Raw genomic sequence first — 27,645 nt, 5'->3', positions numbered from 1 at the left:
TGTTCCCTATCCTTGAGTATCCCCCAAGGTAGCAAGAAAGACAACAAATGAAATAACACAGCATGGTATGATCCGTTTAACTTAAGCTCCCTTAGGCATAAGTGTGTAATCTTCGTGTGTGTGTGTGTTACTGGAGTTTGAACTCACAGCCTCCAGCTTACTAGGCAGGAGCCAGGCCCCCCAGCCCTTTTTTGCTTTATTTTCCACATAGCATGTCTATTTTAACCAAGATCCTTTTATTCCCACTTCCCATGTAACTGGGAAGACAGATATGTACCACCATACTCAGCTTTTTTACTGAGATGAGGGTCTCACAAACTTTTGCCTGGGCTGACTTTGAATTGACATTAGTAGCTAAGATTATAGGTGTGAGCCACCATACCCAGCTATAAGCTATGAACTCTTAAATACCTCTCTTCCCTCTATGAGCCAGTTTCCTTATTTATAAAACACTAAGGGTGATAGAATACTACGTGTTCTAACATTGAAAATTGTTTAAACCAAAGTGTTTATCATCTTGGTGCGAGGATTAAGTGACAGTACACACAAGGTATTTAGTGCAAATACTTAGCACACAGAAATTAATCAATATTAATGACTACTTTTAATCACAAGATGCTATGACAGCTGTGTTTCAAATGATCTTTGTGAGCCATGTGTGGTTGTACATCTCTGTAATCCCATCACTGGGGAGCCTGAAGCAGAAGTATCTTGAGTTCAAGGCCAGCCTGGGCTATATAGCAAGATCCTGTCTCAACAAGGGAAAGGAAATAAAGAAGGAAAAGAAGAAAGAAAAAAGAGAAAGAGTGCTCGCTTCAGCAGCACATATACTAAAATTGGAACGAAAAAAGAGAAAGGGGAGAGTGAAAGAAAAAGGAGAGGAGGGGAGGGAGGGAGGAGGAAGGAAGGAAGGAAGGAAGGAAGGAAGGAAGGAAGGAAGGAAGGAAGGAAGGAAGGAAGGAAGGAAGGAAGGAAGGAGGCAGGCAGGCATGGAGGGAGGGAAACAGAGAAATTACCAGGTGTGCTGGTATACCAGTACTGGAATACCACACACTCTAAAGAATTTAAATTCCTCAGCCAGGTATGGTGACTCAAACCTGTAACCCTAGCTACTTGGGTGGCTGGAGACTATGGGCCTGAATTCAATACAAAAAGTTGTTTTCAAGCTTCCATCTCAAGGGCAGGGATTGTGGCTTAGCAGTAGTGGTAGAGTACTTGCCTAGCATGCACAAAGCCTTGGGTTCGATTCCTCAGCACCACATAAACAGAAAAAGCCAGAAGTGGCACTGTGGCTCAAGATGAGGTAGAGTGCTAAGCCTTAAGCAAAAAGAAGCCAGGGACAGTGTGCTCAGGCACTGAGTCCAAGCCCCAGGACTGCCCCACCCCAACCCCGCCGTGGTCCTCCCAGGAATCCAGGAAAGCAAAGTTGGAGGGACATATCCCTCACTGGCCTGGACATAAGAAAAGAACCCATTTAAAAGTGGCCATATGGGGCTGGGGATATGGCCTAGTGGCAAGAGAGCTTGCCTCGTATACATGAGGCCCTGGGTTCGATTCCCCAGCACCACATATACAGAAAACGGCCAGAAGTGGCGCTGTGGCTCAAGTGGCAGAGTGCTAGCCTTGAGCAAGAAGAAGCCAGGGACAGTGCTCAGGCCCTGAGTCCAAGGCCCAGGACTGGCAAAAAAAAAAAAAAAAAAAAGTTAAAAGTGGCCATATGTGTGGACTAAATGGTGAGGACTAGTGGGAAGTCCTGAGTTCAATCTATAAAAGAGAATTTAAAACTCGTAAAAGGACTGAGATCGTCATTGATGCCATCGTATTTCCAACGATTTGAATTACACGGGCAGATGTTCATAAAATAATGATTAAGAAAACATTTATATAAGACCGATGTTCCAAACCATTTGTTAAATAAATGATAAGCTAGGTGTGGGAAAAGGAGGTGTGGCTCAAGAGGCAGCGCAGCAAGCATGGAGCAGCAGAAAAAGCCAACCGAGAGCTGTAGGCCCTGAGTTCAAGCTCCAGTATTGGTGGGACCGGGGAGGAGAGACAAGGGAGAAGAGCAAAATGTGGTGGAAAGTACTGCCATTTCAGAAAGGTGTCTACATTAGTTATGAAGCGGCTGGGGACCAAATCTGATGACTGAGGTAGAGAAAAGTTTCACTCTGATACTGTTCCCATTTCTATGGGGCACACCATGATTTGGACACAGCTCCAGGTGGAGAAAACTTCTTGACCTAGGGCGAAATTTGCCTAGCTACTTGGGAGTAACCGTGAAGCCGGAAGGTCAAGTTTCCCTCTTCCGTGAGCAGGGACCGGCGGAAGGCCCACGCTAATCCACTCTACTCGTGTCCAGGTCAGGGGTCAGCAAACTACTGCTGTAAAGGCAGACGGAGACGTCTCACCATCGAAGCCACAAGGAGCGGCCACGCCAGCTACTCAACTCCGCCCCGGAGCAGGAAAGCGGCCAGACAACACATAAACAAAGAACATGGCGACGTCTCCACACCTCACTGGGGGGAAGGGGGGCACCCAAGTTCCAGTTCGGATGATTTACATCCCCCTCGACTATCCAAAAACACTAAGTCGGTCTGAGATCCCGGCAAACGAGAGCCGAGAGCGAGGACGAGGAGGGGGCGCCTGCGGCCCGCGGGCCTGGGGACCCGGGGAAGCGGGGCGGCACCCCGGGACCCGAGGTCTCGGTCCGGCCCGGGGCAGGTCCCGGCGGAGCCAGGCCGGGCCTCGGGCGGAGCCTGAGCCCGGAGTGTGGACCGCCCTCCCCACCCGCACCCCCAGGTCCTCGTCCTAGGACGGACTGCGGGCGGCCGGGACGCTAGCGAGCCCCGCGGAGCCCGCCACGCAGAGGGGTCCCGTGTGCCCCTCAGGGAGCCCCTCGGGCCTCAGCTGCCGAAGAAGAAAAACGGGGTCTCCACGCTGAGTCCCAACCTCGTTTCTATGGTTACCTGCTCAGCACCGATTCAAACTGCGGTTCTTTATTGACAGCGCCGTAGAGGACACGAACACTCCTGCCCGAAGGGAACAATAAAGCTTTCACCATTCAACAGCGCCGGAGACGCCCGAAGGCGGCCATCTTGAGGCCGGCACCGAAGACCGTAGAAGCCGAGAGGGGCGGCCCGGAAGTCCGCGCGCCGCGGTCACGTGCTTGGGGGTGGTCTCGCGAGAGGGCGGGGCCCGCGTCACTCTCACATTCACCACCCATAGTAAGACTGGCCGGGGGTGGGGGGGGGGGGTTAGGTGGCTAGCCTGTTCCCGACCTCTGACCTCGGCCCCGCCTCCTTGGGAGGAAAGTTCTACTGAGTTCCACTGTCCCCGTGCTGGGGCAGCTCCAAGGCTAGTCGCTTGCTTCGCAGGACGGCGGAGGGCTAGGCCCCCACAGGTATCTTTACATTTTCCCAAGATAACACGTTCATGTGCGAGGCGGGGCTGGGACTTGAGCCGCATCTCCAGGCGCGCGCTCATTGGTGGAGAAGCTCACGCCGCTGGGACGTGATAGGCTGAAGTGTCACTCAATCCTGGCTTGATCCCGCCCCTCCCTCCAGTCCTGGGATTTGGGCCCGCGGGTGAGTGAACGTCGGCGGCTTCTTCTCCGCGCGGTTCCGGCTGGCAGTGCGCTCTGCGGCGAGGCTCCGCACGCCCGGCTGCCCTCAGACCGCGAGGTTCCAGTCAGATCCGGACAGGTCCGCCTCGATGCCCGCAGGTCACCGCACCCCCATCCGATTGACTGTTGCGACCTCAGTCGATGTCCTTGCAGTCACCCGGGCTGTGCCTGTGCCTGCTGTGTCCCCCAGCTTCCCGTTCCCACCACCCCCACCGACAAGGAATGCCAGATTGAGCTGGGCACCGGCAGGTGCTCCAGGACAGAGAGGGGGAAGGAGGGAGGAGAATGCGGGGCCCATCCACAGCCCCACTTCTAGCTGTTGGGTGGTTAACTGGAGGTAAGAGTCGCATGGACTTTCCTGCCAGAGCTGGCTTCGAACCGTGATCCTCAGTTCTCAGCCTCCCGAGAACCTAGCTTGACAGGCACGGGCCGCTGGCATCTGTCAGACGTCATGGATTTTGAAGAATGTTATTACCACTCGGCGCTGCTGGTTACGCTTTTAATCCCAGCTACTCAGGAGGCTGAGTCTGAAGATCGAAATTCAAAGCCAGCTCAGGCAGGAAAGTCTATGAGTCTCTTATCTCCAGTTAACCACCAGAAAACTTGACATGGAGCTTTGGATCAAAGTGGTAAAGCACTAGCCTTGAGCATAAGAACTCAGGGACAGCACTCAGGCCCTGAGTTCAAGCCCTACGACCAAAAAAGAAGAAGAAAGAAAGAGGAAGGGAGGGAGGGAGGGAGGCAGGCAGGAAGGGAGGGAGGGGAGGAGGAAGAGGAGGAGGAGGTAGAAGGAAGAGGGGGAGGGGGAGGAGGAGGAGGAAGTTAATACCAATATGCTATATGGAACTGTGGATGGACTAAGGCTCAACAGTCTAAAGAGTAAGGGTTAAGGCCCTCCCCCAACTTAAATGGACTCTTCATTTTGTAGGGACTAAAAGGCAGAAGCACAAGAAAAGCACCATGTTCACAGCCTTTCTGGGACCTTGGTGACAGAATAGGATTTTTTTTTCTTTTTATCCTCGTTCCTTTTGGTGCTAAGGATCAAACCCAGGGCCATTCAAATGCTAGGCAAAGGGATCTACCTTTAAACTACATAAAGAATAGAGCTTTCTTTAAAAAAAAGTTTTTCTTTTCTATTTTAAAAGAATACATGTTTATTGTAGAAGATTTAGAAAAAATGTGTGAAAATCTGGGCATGGTAACACATACCTGTAATCCTAGGCTAGGCTGGGCTTGGTAAACTGAAGCAGGAGGATTGTGATTTCAAAGCCTATCTACAAAGTAAGTCTTTGAGAAAATGAGAGAGAGAGAACATATGAATATGGAGAGGACTCTTTTGCACAGAAGGACTGATTTAGATATAACAGAGAATGCATTCCTCTAGCACATCCACATATATTCACACAGCCAGTGGATCAATACATGCGGTTTCCTCATAATCTTTTCATTTGAAGGTTTGCATTATAGGTTGTGCATCCCCAAACCCAGAACTCCAAAATCTGAAATGCTTCAAAATCAGAAACTTTTTGAGCACCAACATGATGTCACCAGTTGGAAATTCCACCCCAGATCTCATGTAACAGATCAGTTAAAACACAGATTCAGACACACACACACAAAAATCATATAAAATTACTTTCAGTCTATGCATATAATGTATATCTCAAGTGTTCATGAATCTTGTGTTAAGACTTGGGTTCCATCCCCAGGATTTTACATTATGTACATAAAAATAGGACAAAATTTAGAATCCAAAATACTTCTGAACCCCAAGCATTTCAGATAAGCAACGCTCAAAACCTACATTAGACATTCAGTGGGACTGACCTACCTACATACAGTTCACAAAGAACAACACAGTAGGGCTGCAGGTAGGGAGAGGAGCTGATGGCATGCATGTCTAGGTGCAAGCACCAGCGCCAAGTGTGGGTAATAGTAAAATGAACTCCAAAACACATATATACACGTACATAAACACATGCAACACGGCATAGAATCATAGGGCAATAGCCTTGGTATTAGACTAGCCACAACTGGAGGAATGAGAAACCAGTAGCCAGACCTCCTAATGGCCTCACTTCGAGAGTGCCAACAGTTTTAGAAGAACAATAGGCATTTCCCAATTGCCAGCATCCTCACTTTGATAGGGAAGATATTCCAGACCTTTTCAGCTTTTTTCTCTCTCTGAAGACAGAGTGTTCTCAGGTCACTGCCCCATGTAAGATGCCTGAGGTGGGTCCACTTAAGCTCCCTGCTACAGGTTGGGCTTTTGACTCAGCGGCAGAGCTGAGGCTTCACATGTAAGGGGCCCTAGGTTCAATCCTCAGCAGCAAAACAAGGAAAAAAACCCCACCAACTTCTGCTATATGCCTAGGACACTGAGGTGAGTAGCACATGTTCCTAGCCCGGACAGGAAGTAGAGCAGCACCACTGTTGCCACTAAGAGCATCCATCCTCAGCCAGGTACTGTCAGGTACTGTGCCAAGCTCTGTATCTGATTACCACACTTCATCCTAGCATTTCCATCCCAGCCTCAGAGAAGAGAAAGAATTTGCTTGGGTAAACGTAGCTGCTCCACAGTGAAGTTTAGAGGTCTGACTGTTGAGCCTGTCCTTTTCTCAACCTAGAATATTAAGTTTGAGGTTTTACAAAATAAATGCATTTGTTGTTAACAACTCAAGGATTCCGAAAACATCCAAAAAAGAAAGTGAATCTGAATCATAAATTCTACCACTTTGTAACAAGCTAGTCTCTTCTTTTTCTTTTCTCTTTTTCCTTTTGTGCAGGCCCTGGGGGCTTGAACTCAGAGCCTTATGCTCCCATTTAGATTTTCTGCTTAAGGTTGGTGCTCTACTCTTTGAGCCACCCCTCCACTTCTGTTTGGTTAACTAGAGATAAGAGTCTCTCAAATTTGTCTGCCCGGGCTGGCTTCAAACCACAATCTTCAGATCTCATCTTCCTGAGTAGCTATGTGTGAGCCACTGGTGCCTCGCACAAACTTTTCAGAGCTGAGCATTTTTCCATCTTGCTTCATATTTGTCTTAAGTAGATGGACAGAGAGTTAACAATGACAATAATGATAGCTTCTACTCAATAAGCACTGTGTGCTAGACACCATTCTAAGCCCTTTCCACATTGTACTTACTCCAAGAAAGATAGACATAATTTTATGAAAATGAGCTCACTGAACATCTTCAGGATACACAAAAGCAGCCAACCACCTGCTGGTGGTTTTCTTCCCCCTCCCCCCAAATCCCCTTCTTCCGTTTTGTTGTGTTCTCTCCACCTTCCAATCAAATCCCAAGCCCAGAGTCCTCAGGCTGCAGAAGCCAAGTCTTTAAATAGAACCTCTGCACAGCTGCTGCCCGGTCAAATGTCTCTGCTGCTCCCCAAGGCAGTGGTGTTATTTGTGGAAGCGAAGTTTGCTGCAGACTCGACATATGCTTTTTAATTTGCTAGAGTAGGTGTCTGGGCCTTGGCATTCTCCTTCCTGGCATTGGAAGTGTTAGAATTTCACTCTCCTTTTCTTCAGATCCGGTCCAGTGGAGAGCAGTCTCAGATGAGGATGCTGCGGGAATTTGCTGGATGCCTCAGAAAGGTCAGCTGCCTGCTCGTGCATCCAAGGAAGACAAAAAGACAAAGAAGTCTGAGCAGGCCTGCTTCCCACTGCTCTCCCCAGCCAGGGGGGCTTGGAGCACTGCTTTGGCTCTGCACCTGCTGAGACTTGGGGGATGCATCATTTGCCTCAGTTGCCCCAAGACCAAAGGCACTGTCACATTCTGACTGCTGAGATCAATGCCTCCTCTGAGATGCCATCCAGGTCTTATTTCTCTAGCAAAACCTGACTCTCCTTCTGGGCTCTTTAGCTGATTTAAAAAAAAAAAAATGTATGCTGATACCAAGGCTTGAACTCAGGGCCTGGCGCTGTCCCTGAGGGTGTTTGTTTTGTTTTATTTTTCTCAAACCTTGCACGCTATCACTTGAGCTGCAGCTCTATTTTAGGCTTTTTGCTGGTTAATTAGAGGTAAGAGTTTCATGGACTTTCCCGCCTGGTTTAACTTTGAATCTTGATCCTCAGATCTCAACCTTCTGAGTAGCTAGGATTACAGTGATGAGCCACCGGTGTGTGGCTTCTTTATCTAACTTTAATCTGCTAGATTAATAATATGAAAAAGGAGTTTATTTTGCTTTCACTTATCCGCTCCATAAACTCTGTATCATCTTTGTTTCCTTAGATCTTACACATCAATCTCTATATTTTGTTCTTGTCTTTAAAGAATTCAAGTGAGGGTCCCTAGTGACTAATTCTTCAACTTCACTTTGATTGAGTGTCTTTATTCCTTTCCCCATTGGAAGGTAATTTTGCAGAGCATAGAAATCTAAGATGGTGAGTTTTTGTCCTCAACGCTAAATATTTCTCTTCACTGTATTCCTTATGGCATGTTTTGGGGAGAACTTAAGTGGGGAAGTTGGATGTAGTTTTTATCTTTGCTCCCCTTTGAATAAGGTCCTTTTTTTTCCTCTGGTGTCTTACAACATTTCTTCTTTATGTTTGACTTTTATGAAGTTTGGAAATACTATGCCTGTGCAGAAGAACTTGTTTGTTTGTTTCTTTTTCTTTTGGTGTGTGGGTGAGTGTCATTTATACTTCTTGGTGTTCACTGAGCTTTTATAATCTGTGGTTGGGTCTCTGCCATTCACTTCAGGAAATTCTCAGTCGTTTTACTTGGAATGTCTCTTCTTTCTCTTCCAGGCATTTACACCTGTTGTAGTTACCCACCTTCAGACAGTCTGTTCTGGTTTCACAGTTGTTTTTCTCATTGCTTTTCAGTTTTCAGTTTTGGAGGCTTCCTTTGACATATCCGTAAACTCAGAGGCTCTTTCTTCCACTTATTCATTTACAAAAGGCATTCTTCATTTCTTCTACAGTATTTTTGATCTCTTGGGTTTCTTGTTGATTTTTTCTTAGGATTTGCTTCTTTTTGTTTGTACTCTCCTACTTTATCCACTAGAGCCCTCAGCATGTTCATCCTCATATTTGTTTTAAATTCCTGGTCTGGGATTCCAATATCTACCCCTATGAGTCTGCCTCAGACTCAACCTTTTCATGCTCTGACTCTTCAAACTATATGTTTTTAGTGTGCCTTATAATTTTTTTCTGAAAGCCAGACAGGATGCCATTGGAAGGCAGGAAGTATTCTAAATAGTCCATTGGAGACTTGGTGGTAGGGTGTGGAGGAGTGGAAAGTATTCTGCAGGCCCCCAGCTCTCTACTTTTTGGTGAGCCTGAGCTCCTGCACTGTGAACCTCAAAGTTTACAAGTGCTTCCTAGTGTTTTTCTCTCTTGGGAAATACTTTGCTTATAAGCCTCTAGCTAGATTGACTAAGAAAAAGAGATAGGAGACTAATTGCTAAACTCAGAAATGGAAATGAGGACATATCTATATTGCTAGTAATTACATTATTACAGAATCTAGAAAAAGAACAAAGATTGTATGTGTGCATGTGCTGGGATTGAGCCCAGGGACCCATACATGCTCATAAATGCATCCTCTACTACTGAAGTATACTCCCAGCCTCAGTAAAAATATTTTAATGAACTATTGTCAATGATTGTCCACCAGAAAACTGGATAATGTAATTGAAATGAGCAAATTCATAGAAAAACAAAATTTACCAAGACTAAATCCGAGAGAGAGAGAGAGAGGGAGAAAGAGAAATCTGATAGATTACCATTGCTAGGAAGGAGATGGAATCAGTAACCAGCAACTTCCAACAAAGAAAAGTGCTGGGCCTAAGAGTTTCACAGGAAAATTTCCCCAAACTTTAAAAAGATGAACACATAATAATTCTTCTAAAAAACTGAAGGAGAATGAGCACTTACTCAATGAAGCCAATGCTACCCTGATCCCAAAGCCAAACAAAGGCACTACAAGAAAACTATAGACCAGGCCCAGTACTGGTGGCTCATACCTGTTAATCCTAGCTCCTCAAAAGGTAGAGATCTGAGGATTGCGGTTCAAAGCCTGGCCACACAGCAAGGTCTGTGAGGCTCTTATCTCCAATTAAGCACCAGAAAACTGAAAGTGAAGCTGTGGCTCAAAGAGGTGCTAGCTTTGAGCACAAGAGCTCAGGGACAGTGTCCATGCCCTGAATTCAAGCCCCACAACCAACAACAGCAACAACAAAACCAAACCAGAAAGGATCCCAACAATTATAGACCAATATAATTTATGAAGATAGATGAATAAAGCACTAATAAGGTGTAATACACCACATTAACAGAAGGAAGGGGGGAAAATGAATCTGTACCTAAATGGATGCAACATAGACATTGAATGAAATTCAACACCCTTTCAAGACAAAAACACTCAACAAACTAGAAACAGATGGAAATGACTACAGTAGAGTAAAAGACTTGTATTTTAAAAGTGCACTGTAAGCCTTATACTAAATGTAAATGAATGGATGATTTTGCTCTAAAATCAAGAACAAGATAATGATGACTACTTTTGCCACTTCTATTCAACATAGTACTAAGATCTTGCCCAGAGCAATGAGGAAAGAAGGAAAAACCAAAGATCCACTTCGGAAAAGAAGAAATGAAATGATTAGTTTCTAGATGATTTGACCCTGTGTGTAGAAATTCTTAAAGACACACACACACACACACACACACACACACACACACTATTAGAAATACTTAATGAATTCAGCAAAGTAGCATGGCATAAAATCCACATGCAAAAACTAGTGGCTTTCTATAGACCAATAATGAATAATCTGAAAGGGAAATGGTGAAGCCAAACAAAGTGGGTATGGTCAATGTTGGCTGGAGTACACAGTTGGCAATTTTTATGATAGGGGAACAAGATATATATTTGTATTTGTCTGTAAACTTTGCAAGATCAGGTGTGGTGGCACACACTTGTGGTCCCAGCTACTTGGAAGTTAAGGTAGGAAGATAAAAATTTGATGCCAGCCTGGGGCAAAATTAGCATGAGACCTTATTTGAAAAACAATCTGTAAGGACAAAACAAGGAAGGGGAGGGAAATGCAGTCCTGTGTACTGCTGGAAAAGGGGTTGAAAGTTAGTGCAGCCAATATGGAGAGCAATTTATTGACATATCTAGTGATTTGGACAAAGTATGTCCTAATTTGATACTACAAAACTCAGCTTGCTTGTGTATATCCCCAGAGAACTTCTTACTGACATTCACAAAGAGATACCCAAGATGTTCATTGCAGCATTGTTTATAATAAAATTAAAGTAACCTAAATGTTCATTAAAATTGTTAAATAAAATATAATAGGGATAATTGATGGAATACAATGCAGCTGTCAACAAGGGCTAGCGGATGGGGCTGGGAATATGGCCTAGTGGTAAGGGTGCTTGCCTCCTACACATGAAGTTCTCAGTTTGATTCCCCAGCACCACATATATGGAAAACGGCCAGAAGGGGCGCTGTGGCTCAGGTGGCAGAGTGCTAGCCTTGAGCAGGAAGAAGCCAGGGACGGTAATCCTTCCCTCCCCTTCCTCCCTCCTTTCTCTCCCTCACTCTTTCTCTTTTTCCCTCCTTCCTTTTCCTTTCTTCTTCTCTCCCTCTCGCTTTTATCTCCCTTTCTCCCTCCCTCCTTTCTCTCCCTCTTCTCCCTCCCTTCTTTCTCTCCCTTTCCCTGCCTCCCTCTTTCTCTCTTTCCCTCCTTTTCTCCTTACCTCCTTCACTTCCTCGTTTTGTGTTTTTTTTTCTGGTACTGCCACAGGTCTTCACACTCTCATTCAGTTATCTTGCTCACAACTAGTGCTCTACCACTTGAGCACTCTAGCCCAGCTTTTCGCTGATTAATTAGAAAAAAGTCTCTAGGCCCAATTCTACAGCTTTGGTCTTCTCAGTGCTGGGCTTGGGCCACCACACATGACTGAGTTGGCTAATATTTTGTTTTTTCTTCTTTTTTTTAAATCCAGATACTTGTCTGTATTTTGACACTTTTCCTTCAAACATTTTTGCAGGATTTTTTTTACATAATTGAGCATATACTACATTAAATACATGTTTATGCTATTTAATATCCTTGTATCAATGTTTCCGACTTAGGCTTTGTAAACGTAAATTACAATGGCTGCATATTTCATTGCATCAAGTGAACTGCAAACTCACTGGGATATTCTTGTTGAACATACAATTTGCTTACTCTTTTTTCCCCCCCAGTTAATAAGAATAACAGATGTTAAGCATCTTTTATCATTTGTGGTTATTTATATTCCCAGCTCCTTCCTCAGGTGCGATGCTCAAATTTTATGGGTCAAAGGGAAGAAATATATTCAAAGCTGTTGATACATATTGTCTGATTGCTCTCTCCAAACAATAGTGTGTTTATACTCCAGCCAGCACCAAGACAAGGCATCATTCAACATAAGCACACAAGCATTAAGGATCCTCATTCTGCTGGTTCCCTCCTAATTTCTAGTTGGAACAAACATCTCATTGTGTGTAGATGTATCTCCTTAGAGTATGTGTGTCTCAACATTTTTTGTTTCATGTATTTACCAGCCCTGTATTTCTCCTTTTGTGATGGAAGTCCTTCATTCTTCCCAACCCTGGCGATGCTTTAGAGTTCAAAGCAAGAACACCTCTTGATTTCAACAGAAACTTGACATTTCTCTGCTGTGTTCTTCAGCTCGAAGGCTTCACAATCTCCAAAGACAACTGTTCTCGATTTCCTCAGTGCAGGTGCCTTTCCCTGCCCCAACCTGTCCTGTGCTGTGTGTTTCTTGGTGTTCCCTCGTGCCAGCTGAGTTGTCAGGTCTGGACCTTGGCTGATAAATTTTTTAACACATCAGACAGTTCCCTCCAGCCTGCTACCTACCTCTTTCAACCTCATGTGCTTGTTTTCCTTCCAGCACATTCCTACTCACTGCAAAGGTTCCGTTTCTTCACAGAAGAAATGTTAAGTCCCCTCCCAAGGTGCAGAGGAAGGAACCAGCCATCTGTAATTTTTTGAGGGGTTAATTGGAGATAAGAGTTTCACAGGGACTTTTCTGCCCAGGCTGGCTTTGAACTCGGATCCTCAGATGTCCGTCTTCTGAGTAGCTAGGATTATACAGGCATGAGGCACCAGCACCTGGCTGTCTTAAAACTTTGATCTTCATGTCCTCCTCGCTCAGCAAGAATTGGCCATCCCGTGCTTAGACACCTGCAGTGATGGAGAACTCACTTCCTTAAAGGTAGTCCCAACCATCTTAGATGACACTTCTAGAAATTTCTCTCTTGTCATGAGTCTAGACCTGGCATGTCAAGTCTTCATTCTATGGCTTCTGCTGAGAAGTCTTCTATTCCCACCACACATGACCAAGACAGCAGGTTAGTCTAGAATGTGGTGTTCCAAACTGGTACATGCTAACAAATTCAAGTCTTGGGAAGAAAAACAAAGAGTCTAAAGTGAAGATATCTCCAGGTGATTCTGCGAGATACTCATCTCTCTCTCTCTTTTTTTTTAATGGTGCTGGAGTTTGAACTGAGGACTTTGTTTGCTAGATATGTTCTCTGCCCATGTGATCCTTTTTTGCTGTAGTTATTTTGTGCATGTGTGCTGGTCCTAGACCTTGAACTCAGGGCCTCACTTGGCTTTTTTTGTTCAAGGCTCGCACTCTATCACTTGAACCACACTTCTATTTCCTAGTTACTTTTTAATAGATGTTGCTTTTTACTTGGACTGTCCTCAACTTTGATCCTATTAATGCTTCCTGGGTAGCTGAGATGACAGGTGTACTCCACAGTACCCAGCCTTTTATTATTTGAGATGGGATCTTGAAGAGGTTAGCCTCAAATGAAGCCTAGAGTTGTCCTCAAACTGCAGTCCTCCTAAATAGCCAGGATTATAGGCATGAGCCACTGCGTCCCACTTGGTTAATATTTCTTGACCAAATGGTGACTGTTCTCCAAACAGAATGTCTCTGAATTGGCTGAGCAACCACATGGGATTTGTGGCACACAGTGATTTGTGTGGATATTTTCCTCTTTGGGACTCGCATCAGTTCCTCCCAACTGTTTAATCTCATCAAGTAGCGCATTCATGATCTCAGGTTATTTCTTGCGTGGCCATTATTATTGCTGGGTTCGGGGCGGGGGGGAAATTTTGTTGGTTTTTTTTGCTTTGTTTTTCATTTGGAATTGTATTTCTAAAGCATCTCTTTCCCCAACAGATTTTGAGCCATCTGCGATAAAGGAGGCACTTATGATTTCAATAACAGCAAAACCAGATTAAGCAGAGGCTGGCCTTTCATGTGGAGTGTGTTTCTGTTCCACTTTTCGGGTGCTGTGCTACAAAGCGTCTTTGTTTTGTTTCAGTCGATTGAGAACAGGGCCTGGGTAGATGAAATGCATCTGATTTCCCTTCAAGTGTGGGAATCTCCTGTCATGTGGCTCCCTTCATGTCTCTGCCCCAAAGTCATCTTCCTCTCTCCCTTCCCTTCCTTTCCCTTCTCTTTTTGTGCCAGTACTGGGACTTGAACTCAGGGCCTGGGCACTGTCACTGTCCCTTAGCATTTTTGCCCAAGACTGGCACTTTCCCTCTTGAGCCACATCTCATTTTCACGTTTCTATTGACCAGTTGGACGTCAAAGTCTCATAGACTTTCCTGTTTGGGCTGGATTCGAACTACAATCCTTAGCTCTCAGCCTCCTGAGAAGTCAGACTTATAGGCGTGAGCTATCAGCACCCAGCTCAGTGTCATCTTTTCTTAGGAGATACGCTAAGACCCCAGGCCTTGCACATGCTCTGTGCGAGCACTGCCGCCGACCACTGCAGCCCCACGGCCGTATTTTTCAAAGGCTTCTGACCCTGTTGCTGCTTTGCCCTGCTTTGTTGACCGCTCCTTACCGACCTGTCTGCCCACACTAGAAGGTGAGCCCTGGGGGAACCCAGCCTGCCTGCACTACTCACCACTCTCTGTCTGCATGGGGAACTGCGTCTGGTACTGCTAAATGTCTCCTGAGTGTCTCGGGGATGAGTTTTCTCTCTGTTGTCCGCCTCCCCCTGTGTGTTTCTTATCACAAGCCCGCTGTGCCAATCTTCCTACCCTGGCTGTGTTTATTCACCCACCAGGCCCACTGCTTGCCCTGAGGCAGAGCGTGTCTCATCTCCTGATGCTCTTTGGGGTCTCGGTGGCCTGTGGCTCCACACTTGTGAAATGGGCATCGCTTACAGAGCCAGCACCATGTTACATCAACTTCAAGTCATCCTGGGACCTAGTGCCTCCCAGTTTCCTTCCCGTAAGCTTGCAATTTGTTAGCAACAAATGAACAAGAGGATCGTGTTAGAAACACACAGCCAATGACTGGTCAGCATGGAATGGACCCTCCCAGGAAGGCTCCCCACGTGCCCCTGCAGAATCTGTGCCGGTTCCCCCCTGCCCTCATGATCTCACCCCTTGCCCCCTCCATGCAGTGGGCTGGACTTGGTTATGGCTCTTAAATGAGTGAACGCCATCAGAGCACCTTCCACGCTGTCCTGGGCTGTGCAGATTCACCGGGGAGGACCTGGAACTCATGCTGTGGGCCAGGGCCGGGGCTGGGAGCTCACTTACTCAAGGCCTACGAGAGGCTGGTTCAGGACTCATATCCAGACGTCTGACACAGGCGCATGTCTGCCAGCCCTGCTGTCATCCCCAGAGCTGTGGGGCTGCCACCATCACCCTCTGTACCCCCACCTGCCTCCCTCTGCCAAGTGGGTGCCGCTTCTTCCTCTGCGTTCTGCAGGTGCCATTAGCTCTGTCCACAGCCCTGTCATCCTGTGATCACCTGGTCCGAGTCGACACCCTTCCCCTTCTGTGAAACACACACACACACACACACACACACACACACACACACACACGGACTCAGATTACAGGTGATTGCTAGCCATCCCCCAGGAAGTCCCAGATCAGCCTTAGGAGACACTGGCCTGGAGCCTGTAGGGGGCCACCCAGGAGACAGCAGGGCCACCCAGCGGAGCGCATGGCCACCCAGGGCAAGGCCTGAGTAAGGAGCCAGGCACAGCCAGTGAAGTTTCCACAAGGCACACAGTTCATAAACAGCAAGGTCCCGCAGGAGGCCGGCGGATGGCTGGAGTCTTTCCTGTCATTAAGTCGTGAGAAGATGTCCCCTGTTACCTCCTAGATGATTTATTGTCTGCCGTGCACAGTGAGTCGCGCCCTGGGCTCAGGTTTGGCATTGGGAAACAGCAGTGGATGAACTGATTTTCCCCACCGACTCTGGGTTTTCCCATCACCGTTTATTAAGAGACCTTTGCGCCCACCTCGTGGACTCCTATCTCCGCCTCCACTGCCTCCATCCTGCATTGCTCTTTGCCGACCAGTTTGGGGCACTTTATGAAGTAGGAAAGCGAGTGCCCTTGCCTTGTTCTCTGCGGAGACAGCCTTTGTCTGACCGGATCCCTCCTCCAGGCAGTCCTCCATGCAGAAGCCCCTCCCTCAGAGAGCTCAGAGTCCTGAGCCCCTGTAACAAAGGCTAGTCTCCCCATCACTATCTCCCTCCCTTCCTCAAATCTTCTAGGGCGTGGTACCACCTGCCCTCCCAGCATGCATTATTTGTATATTTGTATGTGTCCTAGAAGGGACATGCACCCAGGGCCAGGACTGGACCTTGGGCTGAGGAATGAATGAATGAATGGGAGCCATCATATTCAAATAGCACAATGGTCACACTAGTTGTAGAAGGATCAGCAGATCACAGGCTTTGATGAGGACGCTAGTGATGGCTAGTGGAGAAAGACAAAGCAGGGTGCAGTGATGCACGCCTGTCATCCCAGCAGTTTGGAGGCTAAGGCAGGAGGGTTGTCAGTTCAAGGCCAGTCTGGGCTACACAGTGAGAACCTATTGAAAGAAGGAAAAGAGCCAGGCCAAAATCAGCCAGTGCAGACAGAGCTGAGAGACTCCTATCTCCAATTAACCAGCAAAAAGTTGAAAGTGGAGGTGTGGCTCAAGTGGTAGAGCGCCAGCCTTGTGCAAGAAAGCTGAGCAAGAGAACGAGGCCCTGAGTTCATGTCCCAGTACTGATATGCACACACATAAGGAAGGAAAGAGGGAGGAAAGGAGGAAGGAAGGAAGGAAGGAAGGAAGGAAGGAAGGAAGGAAGGAAGGAAGGAAGGAAGGAAGGAAGGAGAGAAAGATGGAAAGGAAAGAAAAGGGCAGCAGCTAGTATGAGGGTTGGGAAGGCCATGGCCATGGGACTTGAACAGCAGGGCCCAAGGCCAGGCAGGAGTGAGGAGTCTCCATAGTTCTGACCTGGCCAGTGAACTGGCCTCCAGCCCATGAGGATGATGGTGAAGCTGCCGGTGACTCAGGAAGACAGTGATGGAAGGCCAGGGCCCCATCTTTTCCTGGAGGGCTGCTGGGAGCAGCTTCTGTCAGACTTGTTGGCATAGTGTGCTTAGCCTCCTGCAGGACCTCAGAAGGAGCATCGTCCAATAACCAGCCAATATCTCTGTCTTCCAGAGGCGTGTGGCTGCTCATGACCTTACTGGAAGTGACCCGGGGAGAACAGGCCCCAGGAGCCGTGACCACCTGGCTCTTTGGCCTGGCAGCGATTAGAATTCCTGGCTCTTTGGCCTGGCAGCAATTAGGATTCCTAGCTCTTTTGATCTGGTAGCAATTAGAATTCTTCTGTGTCAAAATGGCAAAGAAGAAATAGATAGAGCTGCCTGTAAGATCTGCCTGGGCTGGCACCCCTGCTTTTATTTCAGTCTCTCAGGGTACCGCACTCCACCTTGCTTCCATCCTGGATCTTGGTCTGCACTGGAGGATAAATTCGTGTCCAGCGCAGCATAAAGCCGAAGGTAGACTCTGAGGCCGTCTCCTCAAGAGGCGTGCCTAAGGGCACCATTGATCTGGGCCTACCTGATGCAGTGGCCTCAGTACTTTTGTGTATTTCCTCTTCTCACCCCCACACCCCAAAACCTAGGTAGTAGTATTATGCATGTACACACACATATATGTCTACATAGACAATTACATATACATAGAATACAACACACAGAGATATGTATGCATTTGCTGGTACTGAGGCTTGAACTCAAGGCTTGTACTTGCTTAGCTTGTTTGCTTGGCTGGTGCTCTATCACGTGAACCATGCTGTCAGTCCAGCTTTGTGCTGGCTACTTTTAGACTGGACTCGCTGGCTTTACTGCCTGTACAGGCCCCAAACCACCATCCTCTAGATAAGAGCCTCCTGAGTAGTTGAGATGACAGGTGTGAGCCACCAGTGCCTGACCCTGCCCATATTTGTAATGAGGATTTTAAGAGGGACAGGAGCGGGGCTGGGAATATGGCCTAGTGGCAAGAGTGCTTGCCTCCTACACATGAAGCTCTTGGTTCGATTCCCCAGCACCACATATATGGAAAATGGCCAGAAGGGGCGCTGTGGCTCAGGTGGCAGAGTGCTAGCCTTGAGCGGGAAGAAGCCAGGGATGGTGCTCAGGCCCTGAGTCCAAGGCCCAGGACTGGCAAAAAAAAAAGAGGGACAGGAGCAAAGAACTCACCCAAAGCCATGCATCCAGTCACGCACGGCACTGGGACTTCTATCTAGTCATCTGTTTGCAGAGCCTGTCTCTGAAACCCGAGCAGGACTGCCTCTTGGATGGACGACTTAGAGGCCTCCTGAGTAGCTAGGATGGCAGATATATGTCACCGTGCCCAGCTAGTAATGGATTTTCTCCCAGTGTTATGCATGGAGGGAGCTCAGGGCCTCACGCATGCCAGGCAAGCGACCTGCCACTGACTCAGCCCCAGCCCCAGTGGGGTTTTATTGCACGGAAAGTATTTCCATTGCATGTGCTCAGCATCCATTTCTAAGGGGCCAGTTCTGTGAGAGACTCCCCCCTTGTGCAGGGGAGCCTGGCGGGGGTGCGGGCTCAGGAGTGGGGCAGGCCTAGGATGGAGTCCCATGGACTGCTCATCTTGGCCAGCAAGGGTGGACGAATACACAGCCAGGGGTGCTGGCGTCACAGGGTGCTCAGATCAGCCTGGATTCTAGCTCAGTCAGCACAGCTGCGGCACAAGCATGACGCGTGTGTGGTTTGGGATGTACTGGTGCTTGTGAACCATTCCCGGGGACCTGGAGTTCCAACTGTACCTGGTGTTGTATTTGGGGGAGATGTCCTTACATGCAGGTGGGTGGGCAAGGCGAGTGCCCACCTGATCAGTGAACCTTAGAAAGATCCCCACCAAAATCCGCACACCGCAAGGACCTTGGAGACCTGGAATTCATTCATAGGGGCTCACCTGTGTGTGGGTGCTGGAACTCCGAACCCCCCTGTGGCCACATCACCTGAGGGTTTGGGTGGACAGATGGGATTTTTAACAGAAGAGTCTCAAAGGCCTTTCTAAAGCAAAGGCCGCGTGTGCAGGTCTCCCTGCTGGCCAGGGAGAATGTGGCCTCATTTGTCCCGGCTGCGGCTGTTCCACAGTCAAGGGCGCCACCTGGTGGCAGTACCAGGCTTGTCAACTGGACGTGGGTCGACATGGGGCTCTAGCTGAGGGAGTGGTCTGGCTGACTCCTGAGGTGGGGCTGCCTCTCCCCCACCCCCAAAGTGCTGCTTCTTTCTGTGCTCCCACACTGGGCCAGGAAAGCCAGCATGACACCCTAGAGGACATCAGGCCATTCCTCAGAGCTCTTTGCCTCCTATGGCTTCTCGTGCACAAGTGCCCTGAACACCGGGCCGTGCCCCGGGCATTCCTCCATCATTTCTCAGCATGTTGTGACAGCATCCACGACACACAGCTCAGTACTGTGTCCTGTTCTTTTTAAAAAACAGATTTAAATAGTTAGCATAGGGCTGATGTACAGAGGGGTTACAGTTACATTAGTCAGGTTGTAAGATTTCTTTTTTGACAATGTTGCTCCTCCCCTTGCTCTCTCCCAGTTTTCCCCTCCCATCCCCACCCGCAAGCTGTATAGTTCATTTTCAACATAGTGTCCGGTGAGTACCACTGCCGCATTTGTTTATCCATTTCTGTGCCTCCCCTTTACCCTCCCAAAGACAGATAAATGAACAAAAAGAAAAGAGAACAAAAATAGCAAAACAAACAAACAAATAAACAAACCTCTTCCCCCCCCCCCACTTCCTGGAGTTCATTTAGATAAATATTATGTTGTGTGATCAGAGGCACATGGGCGTTGTGCCTTTCTGTTCCTCTCCTAAGAGTGTCCTTCTTTGTCCCACTGTGCATGAATGCCTAGAGTCCCGTATAATTTATTATGTCCTGGTATTTAGCTCTAGCTTTTGCATGTGAGAGAAAGCTTGCACCATTTGTCTCTGAGCTTGGTTTACCTCATTTAACATGATTCCTTCTAGTTCCATCCATTTCCCTACAAATGACATAATATTATTCTTTCTAATGGCTGTGTAAAATTCCATTGTGTATAGGTACCACATTGTTTGGACCCACTCATCTATTGTGGGGCATCTGGGCTGTTTCCATAACTTGGCTATTGTGAATAGTGTCTCAGTGGACATGGGTGTGCTGGTGTCCTTATCATATCCTGGCTAGTGATGTTCAGGGTAGATGCCCAGGAGTGGTATGTCCAGGTCATAGAGAAGGTCTATTTTTTTTTTTTTTTGCCAGTCCAGGGGCTTGGACTCAGAGCCTGAGCACCGTCCCTGGCTTCTTTTTGCTCAAGGCTAGCACTCTGCCACTTGAGCCACAGCGCCACTTCTGGCCATTTTCTATATATGTGGTGCTGGGGAATCGAACCCAGGGCTTCATGTATACGAGGCAAGTACTCTTGCCACTAGGCTATATTCCCAGCCCTGTGTTTAGTTTTTTGAGAACCCTCCAGACTGCTGTCCAGAGTGGTTGTACTAGTTGACACTCTCACCAGCAGTGCAGTAGGGTTCCTTTTCCCTGCACATCCCTGCCAACATTTGTTTGAATTCACAATGTTGGCCAATCTAAATGGGGTGAGATGGAATCTCAGTTAATTTGATTTGCATTTCCTTTATGGCCAGGGATGATGAGCATTTCCTCATGTGCTTCTTTGACATTGTTACCTCTTCTTTGAGAGGTCTCTTCTTGGCTCCTTTGTCCATTTCGTTTTTGATTTATTAACGTTGGTTGGGGGTTAGCTTCTGGAGTTCCTTGTATATATTGAATCTTAGGCCTTTGTCTGATGTGTTGCTGGTAAAGATCTACAGTCAGTCGGTGGTCTTTCTAGTTTAGTAACTATGTCCTTTGCTGTGCAGAATCTTCTTAGTTTGATGTAATCCCATTTGTCAGGTCTGTCTCCTATGTGCTAGCACTGCTCTTAACAACAGTGAAAACAGTAGCATTCCCTTGCTGCCTGTGACCCAGGTCTGACCAGTGAGCACCTGGAGTTAACTCCTCGTCCCTCCCTCTCCCACACACTTGGGACATTTCCAAGGCAGCCCACTTGACTACTAAAGTGCTTTTTAAAATGGTTCAGAGATTTGAACTCAGGGCTCTGTGCCTGAATTCAGGCAGGAACCGTACCCCAGTCTTTTCACTTGTAGGTTATTTTTCAGGCAGTCTTAGATTTTTGCATGGGGACAGTTTGGATAGTGGTCTGGACTCCTAAATAAATGACTATTTCCAGCTCCTTTGTTAAGATGGTTTCTCTATAACTTTTTGCCCATGTGGACCTAGACAAACCATGCACTTCCCTCATGATCCTGTGTGTCTGGGGTTACGAGCGTGTGCTGCCACTCCAGGCTGATTTAGATACTGCTGGCATCTGGAAGGCAGAATGGCACCTGCATCAGGCAGAGCCCTGAATCTGTTTCCAGACTTCCTACGCCTCCGTGTCCCCATCTGACTGACGGGAATGGTAAGCAGTAGCCTCGCTTCTGTGGGAATTAAGCATGAAGCAGCTGGCAGCCAGAGCAGTCTGTACAACTCGGGATCCCTTCCGGCAGCTGCAGGCCCTCCAAGCACTCCCCTGTAGGATGCAGCAGGAAGTAACATGGGCCCAGGCAGGGGTGACTTTGAACTCAGGGCCTGAGCGCTGTTCCTGGCTTCTTTTTTTTTTTTTTTTTTTTTTTTTTGCTCAAGGCTAGCACTCTGCCACTTGAGCCACAGCGCCACTTCTGGCCGTTTTCTATATATGTGGTGTTGGGGAATCGAACCCAGGGCTTCATGTACGCGAGGCGAGCACTGTACCACTAAGCCACATCCCCAGCCCCGCAGGGGTGACTTTGAATGTCACGATGTCATTGCTGAGGGACCCTGGCAGATGTCACTTCAGTTTCTGCAGGGTGAGAATGTTCCTTGGGCACTGCTTCAGTGTCTTTCAGGGTTGAAATGCTCTCACGATCTGAGAGTATTGGCACAGGGGCCAGTGGCCAGCCAGGACTGGTGTCCAGCACCCCTGGTCCCTAGTGCTGTCCTATGAGACAGACACCATTGCTGGGCAGAGGCCACACGGGGGCGCCATTGGCCCACGGTTCTGCCTGCATCTGCTTCTGTCGATCTGCAAGAGAGCTGGGGACTGCAGAGTGTGTGTGGGGCCAGTGTGGGTGCAGGGGAAGCCTCTGGACACAGTGTGTGTGCTCCGCCGGGGCTACACAGAGGCTAGCACGAGCCACGTTGGTGACAGGATGTGCAGTAGAGGCGGCCAGCACAGAAGGGAGCCCTGGCTTCAGGGTTCAGAGGTGGTGTGAGCTCAGGGAAGATGGTTTCACCTCATTGAGCCTCGGTTTTCCTATCTGTCAAATGGGGGACGACAGCGGTTTCTGCCTTCTGAGACTGTCACAAGAAGCACTGTGGTACAGACGTTCTCTGCCCCCCAGGTGCATGTCACAGGTACAAAAGCCAGAGGGCCTGTGGCTTTCCTGTCCCCAGCTGCGGGGAGAGAAGGGATCTTTCTGGAATCCAAGCCCCTGCCTGTCCAGTTCTGCACATGTGCCCTGGACTATAACACCCCGTCCCCCACTGCCTTGGGTCAAATCAAGGGTTCTGCATGTCCCACCCAAGCCTCTTTGCCCGGGTTTCAGGGGTGCCCTTTCCTGGGTCCTTCCAGGCTCCTTGCCCACCCTCTTTCCTGCAAACCAGAATGTTCTAGACACAGAAGCCCAGACCACTTCATTGTTCATTTTCTCTGTGCTTGGACTGGCTCGGGGCTCTTCCTCCTCCTTGGGAAGCAGAACTGGCTCTGGGACCCTGGAGGCTTCTCTGGGGAGCTGGCACTGTCCTTCCCACAGGTGGCCTGCGCACGTGTGTGTACACGTGTGTCTGTGCAGACTCCTTGTGGTGACAAGGAGCAGGCCCACGCAGCATGAACTTGCTGGGCCTGCAGGTTTTCTGTCGATTTTCTGCATGGGAGATGATTGTTCCATTTGTACAGTCTCAGGTAAGTGGAACGGTGGCCTAATTTCTGTTTCTGTTTTTACTCTTGGTGGTACTGGAACTTGAACTTGGGGCTTGGTGTTTACTAGACAGGTGCTCTACTACTGAGCCACACCCCCATCCCTGGTCCCACAATTTCTGTTCTCCACCCCCTCACCTTCTTCGGAGTGTGCCAGGGGTGAGGCGGGGGAGATCTTAGGATCCCAGAGGTATGAATCATGTCCCTGGGGGTGGGGCCCTCAGAAGTCAGGCACCCGCTGCAGGGTAGAAAGGAGGTGACTGAGGCTCAGGAAGTGAGCCTCATGGGCGCAGGGTGGGCCTGCCATTAGCGAACCATCCTTCCTCCTGCTGCATCACCTGGAGGGTGGTTAGTCCGGAGATTCAGAGCAGGCCAGGTGGGGTGGGACAGTGGAGAGGGCAGCCTGGATGGTGGAGGGGGCAGGTAGGGCTGGCCTTACTCTTGGAAAGCACTAATGGGGACCTCGTTGTCCTCATGGTGGCCAGGAAACTGGCAGCCACAAAAAAGCAAAGGTTCTGAGAGGCGCTTGCGGCTTCCTTGCCCTACTGGGGAGCAAGGCTCCACATAGGCCAGGCCCGGGGTCCCCCAGAGGCGGGACAGGGCTGGGGGGAGCTCTGATGGTCCTGGGAGAGGCAGTGTGCCCCTCTGCTCCTGGGTGTCCCAGGCCTGCAGCCGGTGCCCGTGCTTGTAGACCAGGAGGTTGAGGCTCAGAGAGGTGGACCAACTTCACCACATGGCAATTGCCAGAGCAGGACTCGATGCCAGGTCTGTCTGATGTTCTTTCTCTGATTCATTTCAAAGTCTGGACCTCCTGGTTGGGAGTTGGGGTTCTTGTTGGAAAGGAGATGAGCAGACCTTACCTGGGGCGTCTCCTGGCGTTGGACCCTTGGAGGGAGGAAGGAGATGGTTCCCAGTATGATTCCTGAGCGAGCGAGTGAGGCATCCTGGCCACACCTGATTGACAAAGTCCCCATGGCCACAGCTTTCCCTTCGCCACCGGTCAGTCCCTCTTGCTGTCGCTCGGGTATGGAGGCTGGGTTTTGTCCCCAAGGCAGGGCAGGGCAGGGGGGAATTGGCACACACTTCCAATTCCCACTTTGGGGGTGATGACATGTGGGGGTGCTGGCAAGGACATGCAGGTGTGAGGGTTGCTCTTACTGATCACTGAGCACCCCCAAGGGCCAGGCCTGAGTCCTTGGGCTCAGGAGGTGCCACTCAGATGGCAGATGGCACTGAGTCTCCCACACCAGTCACAGGTGTGAGGGGTGGCAGGTGTGAGGGGAAGGGGGATCTGATGAGTGTTTCTCTCTGTTCCTCGTAACAGCAAGGGGGCACTGCCAACAAGACACGCCATCCTTTCATGCCTACGGGGCTCCCCTCCCCCCTCCCCCACTTTAAACACACATCAAATGGACCTGTGGTCAGCGGCCGCTCTTTATCCTGGATGGGAGAATGCAGAATATGGGGGCTGGGAGCGACTCCTCCCGCTGTGCCAGAGATTCCCGGCTGAGATTAGGAACCAGGAAGTGGGCCGGGCTGCAGGAGGAATGCTGCATTTGCAGTTGGCTGGGGTTTCACGACACGCGCCCCCCCCACCCCAGCTGCTGGCTGCCGCCCCCCCTGCCATGCTGGGTGACTTTAGGGATCACTTTTGCTCATTTACCAAATGAGGGTCGCTTTCTGAATTCTGTCAGCGGATGGGAGCTAAGCCTGCTCACTTGTTTAATCACCCACTTGTGCCTTCACCATCCAATCAAATGTGTGTGAGAAGGCTGCTCAGAGGCTCGCATCTAGAACCCCTGCTATTCAGGCGGTGGTGATCTGGAGGATCAGAGTTCGAGGCCAGCTCACTGCAGTTTGCATGTGGAGATTTGAGTGAGGGAGACAACCCATGCCGGGCGCAGAACTCACACTGCCAGATGGCCAGGCGTTGTGACTCCGGGGGTCTAAGTGGAGGATAAAGCCACCTCAAGGGGGTGTGAGCTCCATGTGGAGATGAAGGCACCCTCAGGGCCGGCCCCGCCTCCGCCAGCACCCCATCAACTGCCTCTCCCTCACACTCAGCTTCTCCATACTGTGGGCAGCTCTCCTGGCTTTTGCATACTCTGTTCCTTCTGCCTGGAAGGCCCTGTCCTACTGCCCAACACCTGCTTGCCCTCCAGTCTCAGCGGCGTGTCACCTCTTCCAGGAAGTCTCCCCGGATTGACCCATTGACTGTGACGAGGTGAGTGCGCTTGCTGCCTCCCCCACAGGCCCTGGTCCCCTCCCTGCCATTCACCCCTGTCCCGGGTGGTGGTGGCGGGGGACTGCTGCCTGCGCATTAGGGGTGCAGCTTAGTGTTCCCGGGCCAGGGTGCTCTGACTGTCTGGTTTGAATTAGAATTAGGCCCTGTGCTGTGTGGAACCTCAGGCTCATTAGCAGTTCCATGGCCCAGCCTGGCGCCTGCGACATGATAACGTTTTATTGTTTCCTTGCCTTTTCTTTCTTCATTCTGTCTTTCTCCCCCCCCTCCCCCTTCTGTCTTTATTACCGCAAATTTCCTCCTAAAGCCACAAAAATGCAAAGTCTGCCACATTCCCACCGCGGAGACCCAGAGTCACCAGCACGCCAGCACCAGCTCAGGCCAGGCCCCCACCCCAGGGGCCGGGGGAGGGGCGTCTCCCCAGAGCCCCGCCCACCTGACACCTGCCGCCCCCAGCTGCCTTCCTCCACTTCTGGAGTCCCTGCCTTTGTTTCCCCTGCCGGAGTTCTGAACTCTGATCTACAACTCATTCTCTCACTTAGCATCTCAACCTTTCCCAGTGTGCGAAGTGGAGGTAAGGCGTGGGTGTCTCTTGCCGTGGGTGTCAGGCTAGAAGGAGAGAGGCGCAGAAAGACCCCATCCCAAACCGGGCATACAGTCGGCGCTTAATAAGTAGCAAGCTGGATTGTTATTCTGTGGACACCTGGCAGCTCCTATCCTGCAGGGAACACTTGCATTGGTGGCGGGTGGTCAGAGTGGACGCAACGGGGTGCCGGGTGAGGTGTGAGGGCGTACCTGCCTTCATCACCACCATCTTCATCGCCTCAATCCCATCAGCATCACTGTCCGCATCATCTTCATTGTCATTTCATCGCCATCGTCGTGCTCATTGTCACCACCGTCACCGTCGTCTTCATGGCCTTCGCCGTGACCCTCACTGTCGTCTTCATCACCACTGTCGTCATTGTCTTCATTGATATCATCCTTGTTGTCACCGTCATGACCATCCCACCCTCATCATCAGCGCTGTCATCATCGCCATCTTCGTCATCCTCACCTTCATCACTGTCATTGTCTCTCATTATAATTCTTCATGTCTGCCCTTTGCCCTCTCAGTTACAGGACAGGAGGTAGCAGGAAGTGGGGAGATGGAGAGGCCTGATCAGATTGGTGGGGCTGGCCATGGAGGACAGGCCCAGAGGCCCCTGGGAAGGGGGCTGGGCTAGGTTATTTGGGGGAGGGAGCTCGTTCAGCCAGCCAGCCATCCAACTCATTTTTGTGGCACACTCAGTCCATGGTAGTGGGGGAGCCCGTGACACACAAGACGAAGTGCGCGTTCACAAGGCATGAGCTCTGGCTGACGTCCTGTTTTGCACCCAGTAGGTGGTTGAACGGTGAGAAGGCAGCAGAATGAGCAGGCGCAGTCAGCCCAGGCTGAGCTCGGAGGCGCCCGCTCATGGGGTCGGCCGATGACGCGAACAGAAATGAAGTCAGAAAGCACACCAGGTCGTCCGTGCGGGCTGAGTTTGTGGTCAGCCAAAGCCCAAAGCCTTTCTTTACAGCCGGCTGGCTCAGCCAGGGGCCCCTCAGCCTTCATTTGTGGGTTTCACTTCTTTTTTTTCCTGTGGTCTTTTGCTTTTTTTTTTTTTTTAATGTTCCGGATTATAAAAGTAATATATGCCCACTGTGGGAAGTTTACAATGAGCATAAAATTACAAAGGGCAGGAAAAAAGCAGGTTACAAATCAGCGTGAATGGTTTGAGTCCACTTGCGTAAAACGTTTTTATGTATTTATAAAGCCAGGCAAGACAGACAGGAATAGAGCGGAGGGAGGGGAGGGGAGGGAACGAGGGAGGGAGGGGGGAGAGATACTCGCAGCCCTGCCTGTTTTGGGGGCTCTTCATGTGGCTGCGATGTACGTTTTTTTTTTTTTAATTTTCTTTTTCATCATCCAGTGTAATAATATCATTTATTTTCCTTTTTGCTATTTGACTTTTATTACAAGTACTTATTCATCTTTTTTTTCCAAATCAAGTGCTTTGTGTGTGTGTGTGTGTGTGTGTGTGTGTGTGTGTGTGTGTGTGTGTTCCAGTCCTGGGGCTTGAACTCAAAGGCTGGGCACTGTCCCTGAGCTGTTTGTGCTCAAGGCTGGCCCTCTGTCACTTGAGCCACAGCTCCACTTCTGGCTTTTTGGTGGTGAATTGAAGATAAGAATCGCATGGACTTCTCCTGCCCAGACTGGCTTTGAACTGCAATCCTCAGATTTCAGCCTCCTGAATAGCTAGGATGACAGATGTGAGCCACCAGCTCTCGGTTCAGATACCAAGTTTGGATGATCTTTTTCAACTAGAATTCAACGTTGAGCACCTCTGCTTAAAAGGCTATGTGGGTCTTCATTCA

The 27,645-nt window shown here is 49.3% G+C and overlaps 1 protein-coding gene and 1 long non-coding RNA gene across 2 annotated transcripts in view; one reads left to right on the top strand and one right to left on the bottom strand.

The window, feature by feature from the left end:
- Zbtb40 (zinc finger and BTB domain containing 40) overlaps nucleotides 1-3,549 on the bottom strand; it is an 80,358-nt gene extending 76,809 nt beyond the window's left edge. The window contains exon 1 of the mRNA XM_048350454.1: nucleotides 2,967-3,549. Coding sequence (XP_048206411.1) covers nucleotides 2,967-3,061 — 95 coding nt within the window. The 5' untranslated portion in view covers nucleotides 3,062-3,549. The remainder of the gene's footprint in view (nucleotides 1-2,966) is intronic.
- Nucleotides 3,550-6,253: 2,704 nt separating this feature from the next.
- Nucleotides 6,254-17,246, top strand: LOC125354693. The gene is made up of 3 exons (XR_007211530.1): nucleotides 6,254-6,463; nucleotides 7,155-7,220; nucleotides 17,122-17,246. It is a non-coding gene; the product is annotated as an uncharacterized LOC125354693 (long non-coding RNA).
- Nucleotides 17,247-27,645: the final 10,399 nt, after the last annotated feature.

The sequence above is a fragment of the Perognathus longimembris genome, chromosome 7 (assembly GCF_023159225.1).
Source record: "Perognathus longimembris pacificus isolate PPM17 chromosome 7, ASM2315922v1, whole genome shotgun sequence".
NCBI classification, from domain to species: domain Eukaryota; kingdom Metazoa; phylum Chordata; class Mammalia; order Rodentia; family Heteromyidae; genus Perognathus; species Perognathus longimembris.
Note: the sequence above shows the minus strand (reverse complement) of the source record. Positions and strands in the feature narration are given on the sequence as shown.